Raw genomic sequence first — 5,626 nt, 5'->3', positions numbered from 1 at the left:
AATAGCTAATATACGCTATTTTGTGCCTGGCAAACATGTAACACACATTATCTTGAACAATTTTTACAATGACCCTATGAATCAAGTACTATTATAATAATCATTGGGGGAGGAAGGTTAGGGATTGAACCTAGGGTCTTGCACATGAGTTACCCCTTTACCCCATGATCTCGATTTTATAGCTGCAAACCTGTGTCTCAGAAAGGTTAACTTATTTTCTTAAAGTAACACAGCTGGCAGGATCAGGATTAGAACCCAGTTGTGTCTGAGTCAGAGCAAATATTCTCACACGATACACAATTTAACCTCTACCTGACATTATATATACTCATGTCTACAGAATATCAGAAAGAACAAGCAGGAAACAATTCTGGGTAACAAGACTGGAGCTTGGGAAGAGGAAGACTAACATTTTATTCTTGTGCTCCTCTTTGAGTTTTATTTACTATGTTGATTTTATTTATAATATATTTATATTAAAATTAAATTAATTGTTACAGTCTTGGGTATTTAACTTGGGGCCTTCACAGTGGGCTACATCAATATCCTTTTTATTTTTTCAATTTTGAGATGGCGTCTTGCTAAGTTGCTGTGTAACTCAGGCTAAGTTTTTGATCTTCCTGCCTTAGCCTTCCAGAATACTGGAATTACAGGTGTGTGCCACCATGTCTAGCTCTAAATTAATTTTTTGGCTAGTCCTGGGGATTGAGCCCAAGACTCATGCTTGTTAACTAAGCCTTTTCCCACTGAACTATCTAAAGGCTGAAAGCTAAATTAATTTTTTTCCCACTCTACCACTGAGTTAGCCCCCTATTTTTACCCTTTGTTAATTAAGGAAAGAATTGTTGTAATAATAGCATGTCTATATGTTAGATTAAATATATATAAATCTTTTACAAAATTCATATGCTATGACATTGTTTGAAAATTTATACCAACAAAACTAGAGTTTCCAATATATATAATATTCTTATTCTCAGCACCAAATTTTATAATTCAATATTTGAACTATTTTTATTTTGGGGTAATAGTTTGAATTTTCTATTTATTTATTTATTTTATTGAGAAACATATAGCAATGAAACAGCTTCAAAACCTATTAATAGGACAGTTTCAATAATTAATACAATGCATATTGTTGTCTTCATAGTGGTTAGTTTGGATTTTCAACATATTTGTTTCCAGTGAAAGTTGGTATGTTTTCCTTGGGAGATGTGCACTCATTCGTTTACATTTTTATCTATTCATACATCAATCCCTGGTTGTTACAACTAGGTATCCTTCAGCAATCATGAAGTAGTAGTACTATATTCATAAATTATGAATCAATTAATGAAAGCTTGAAATTAAAATATAAATTAAGTAAATTTTAAAATAACAATTAATTCCACACTGTGAAAGATAAGCGTTACAGTCCTCTCCTGCACTCAGAGTCTCAGGGAGCTCTATCAGTCACACTAAAAGTCACTTGGGAGAATTCTTTAGGAGCTCAAAGAACAAAATACACCATTTTTAAAAAATCAAGTGAATACACACATGCTACACATTCCTATTAATAATGTACCCTTTCCAGCAAACCCAAATAGAATCCACTTTGCCATCCAAATGGCTAGTGATTCTAAAAATTAAAGCAAAACCCACCAGAAATGTGCTTTTTAAAATGCCCCTCTTAAGACTCTTGGAATTTGCTTAACAAGTCACCATCTGCTTGCGATAGAAAAAAATCTGTAAGCCCCTCTGCAAGGCCCCTGTTCATTCCGTTGCCTGGTTGTATTCCCCCAGGATTTTTAAAACAAATCTGGCATTCTTAAAAAAATTCGCATTCTCAAAGGAGCATATTCCTGATGTTCCCAGCAGCGAGTCTCACTCTAGCTAGATGTTAGAAAACCCTTTCATTCAGAAGAAGGCAAGCGGTTTCAGCGACAGCGGCGCACAAGCCTCTCTCTCACACATTCCATAAACAACAGGACTTTGCTCAAGCCTCTCCTCTAGAAAGGCATCTCAGCTTTTTAGAAACCCCATTTGCAACATCGCACCATTCATTTCCAAAGGACCTTGCAGAAAAATTAGGGATTTCACAGCACAAGAGAAACCCTGGCAAGGACCCAGACACAGCACAGCCTCATCAATTCAGCGCACATTTCCAAAGAGCAGCTAATGCGTTCTTCAAACACGGACCTGACAATTCCCTTTAGGGCAGAGAGCAATTAAAAGGGAAAATATGATACCCGTGGCTCCCGGTAGGATCCTGACCGATCTGAAAAATGGAACTGAGTCAGAGACAGGGAAGCTGGGTTCCCGGCTAGGAAAATGGCTTATCTGCTCCAGGCCTTAATTCCTTCCTTTGAAACTGTTGGCTTTAAATTCAGGAATCCATGCCACGATGCCCCCCTGCAGCTTTGCGTTTCTTAAAAGAAAGCCTATCTGCCTCTCACTCGCCCCCATGGTACTCACGGCAGCTGCCTGAGCTGGAATAAGTCCTCCTCCATGTCCGCGCTGCGCCACGACGAGCCCTTTTCATGGCCTTACATGGTAGTGGTGGATGACGAGGGGTCGGGGTTTCAGCACCGGGACGCCGGACAGCTCCCGCGCCGCGTCCTCCGTCGGCGGCAGCTGTTGGGGGAGGAAGCCGCCGGGGACCAGCCCACGAGACAAAGCCGCCGCCGCCAGGAGACCGCGGCGAGAGTGGGCGGAGAGGAGGAGGCGGGGGCGAGCAAGCTGCGCGGGGAGAGGGGGCGGGGAGAGCCTTCTGCTCCGAGCAGTTCACAGCCGCTCTGTGCGTGCCCGGTGGTCCTCAGCCGGGTGCCCCCAGGAACGCATCAGCCTGTGAAATGGCTCTCGAGGTAGCAATGCGGCCCCTTTGCCAGATGATGCCTGTCTCTGAATGTTTATTTGCAGGGATCCCCTAATGTTATTAGTATAATACTCCGTAAGCCCACGTTGCTGTAACAAACACAGAATTTGAGTTTTTAAAAATATAGATTTGGCATCAAAGTACTGTTTATTAAGCACCTACTGCGTGCCAGGTAATGCATTAGGCAGTTGGACATATCCTGGGACTGAAGGTCTAGTGACAGGAATCTAGAAAGAGGTATATTAATTATGAGAAGGCCAAAGATAACTCATTCATTCACTCAACAAGCATTATAGAGTGACTTCTAGAACCCTGACGCTGAGAAATCCAAAACATCCAAATAAGGCAAAAAATCTTGGTCCTTCCTATTGTTCAAGAATCCTCAAACACTCTTCTCACTAGAGTGTCTGTACAATGTTTGTTGAATGACTCTCAGTTATATCCCAGACCAATTGAGCCCAACTTCCCAGAAGTGGGACCAGAGAGGAGAATTTTTTAAAACTTCCAATACCCCCAAGTGAAGACCTCTGGTCTAATGTGACTAAATAAAGAGAAGAGAAATTATATGATGGGAAAATACAACCATGACCCATGACAGCAGCTGGCAGGAAGTAGGAGACTGAACACTGGAGAGTCACAGAAAAATCGAGGAAGAGCTTCTTTTTTCTTTAATGTTGATGGGGGAGGGGAAGATTGAGAGAGGGCACAAGAAAGCCAATCCACAGAGACAGGTCTTTAGAAGACGGGGAAAGGACCAAGGGATGAAGTAAAGAGGGAGTGGGGGAGGGGATGTGAAGAGAATCCCTGTGCTTTGTGTACGTATACCAACTGCCCGTGATGAATGTAGTCATTATGTGCGGTAAACATTTAAAACATTTAAAGCCAGTCCAAGGGCTGAAAACAATTTCGCATCAACCACACATTCTAATCTCATACCAGATCCAAAATAAGGGTAATGATATTTTGAAAATCCAGATTTGAATATATTGCGAGGCCAGGTATATGCGTCACTCTCACATACATGTTCCGTGTTCCAATGGATGTAACAGTCTTTTGGGGGAAGGGATGATTTTATGCCATTTTAAAGATAAGGAAGCAAGTCTCAGAGTTGAACAAATAACTTGCACAAGGGCCCTCAGCCCAGCAGGAGTTGATATGAAATTGAAATCCAGTCAGTACAGCAATTACATAGAATCCCCAAGGTTCAGGATCCAGGAAAGAGTAGAAGGAAGAGGAAGAATTCAAGAGAGAAAGCAAAAATGAATGAAACAAAACAAAAAATCCCAGTCAGCCTGTCTCTAGAGCCTGTACCCTTATGTGTTAAGCTTTGTTTTTTAGAGTTTCACAAGAAATAATCTTTTGTGGGCAGAATAGGAGAAATTTGAATTATTGAACATTGGATAACTTGAAAAAAATTGAAACACTCAATTATAGAATGGCAATAAAAGCTCAATTTATTATTCATCTAGCAATATTCATTAAACCTTATCCATAGCTTGTATCAATTTATTCATAGCTACTTCTGTTCTCATACTTAAGTGTCTGTCACAGCTTGCCCCCTTCCCATTTCTAGAAGAATCTGCCCCTCCTCTTTTTGCATTACATTTCACATCACATGAATTCTGGCAAGAGCTCATTGGTTCAGGAGGTGAATACCCACCTAAAGAACTCCAATCCAAACATCTGCTCATGGCTAGTTTTGCCTAGCTGTGGAAGGAGGGTGGGCAATCTGGTATCCTTCCCATGATAGACTTACATGTGTCTGAGTGAGCATATCATGCAGAAATTCCACTCTTAACATCCGACACTGTGTTTGTATTCCCCAAAGAGCTGAAGACAAGAATTCAAGCAGATACTTGCACACTAATGTTTATAGCAACTTTATTCAGAACAGCCAAAGGGTGGAAAGAATCCAAGTGTCCCTCAACAGGTGAATGGATAAACAAAATGTGCTAGCGTACATTCAAAAGAATATTATTCAGTCATTTACTAGGACATTTCTTGGGCCTAGTGACATATACCTGTAATCCTGGCACTCTGGAAGTCTGAGACAAGTTCAAGCTCAGCCTGAGCAACTACCAGCCCCAGCAAGACCCCAACTCAAAGTCAAACTAAAAGAGCAGCGGCTGTAGCTCAGCGTAAAGGTCTTAGTTTCAATCTTTGGTACTACCCCCCTCCCCAGTTTTTTTGACAGATACTACAATGCAGATGTACCTTGAAAACATTACACTAAGGCATGCCAGACACAAAGTGACAGCTACTGTATAATTCCATTCATATGGGGTGCCCATAATTGGCAAATCTATAAAGAGAAATGAGAGGTTAGTAAGGGAAGAAAGAGGAAGGGGAAGTTACTGTTTAATGGGTTGGGGGAAAATTTATGAAATGAAGTGTTGCTGGCTGTACACACTGTGGATGTTTTCTGTGTCCCTCAGGTATGTGCTTAAAAATTGGCTAAAGGATATAAGATGGTGATGTTGCTATGAAAAACAGTATAGAAGTTCTTAAAAAATAATGGAAATGAGAATTACTGTGTGATCCAGCAATCCCACCTTGTAGTGCAGCCACAATAATTGAAAACAAGATCATAAGGATATATTTACACATCGTTGTTCATTGTGAGGTAGAAACAACCTAGTGTCTACTGACAACTGAGCAGATAAAAAAAATCCGGTGGGCCAAATAACATTCCACTGTATGGTTCAGTGGAATAAGCGCTTCCCTGGCAAGTGCAAAGGCCTGAGTTCAATCCCCTGTTCCGCCAAAAAAAAA

The 5,626-nt window shown here is 40.9% G+C and overlaps 1 protein-coding gene across 1 annotated transcript in view; it reads right to left on the bottom strand.

Moving 5' to 3' along the window:
* Positions 1 to 2,659, bottom strand: part of Svop (SV2 related protein) — a 98,858-nt gene extending 96,199 nt beyond the window's left edge. Inside the window, exon 1 of the mRNA XM_004636273.2 lies at positions 2,455 to 2,659. Within this exon, the coding sequence (XP_004636330.1) occupies positions 2,455 to 2,489 (35 nt within the window). The 5' untranslated portion in view covers positions 2,490 to 2,659. The remainder of the gene's footprint in view (positions 1 to 2,454) is intronic.
* Between the last annotated feature and the right edge of the window lie 2,967 nt (positions 2,660 to 5,626).

This window comes from Octodon degus, unplaced genomic scaffold (genome assembly GCF_000260255.1).
Source record: "Octodon degus isolate 3935 unplaced genomic scaffold, OctDeg1.0 scaffold00079, whole genome shotgun sequence".
Taxonomy (NCBI): Eukaryota; Metazoa; Chordata; class Mammalia; order Rodentia; family Octodontidae; genus Octodon; species Octodon degus.
The sequence above is the reverse complement of the archived record's forward strand: the minus strand, read 5'-3'. Positions and strand labels throughout refer to the sequence as shown.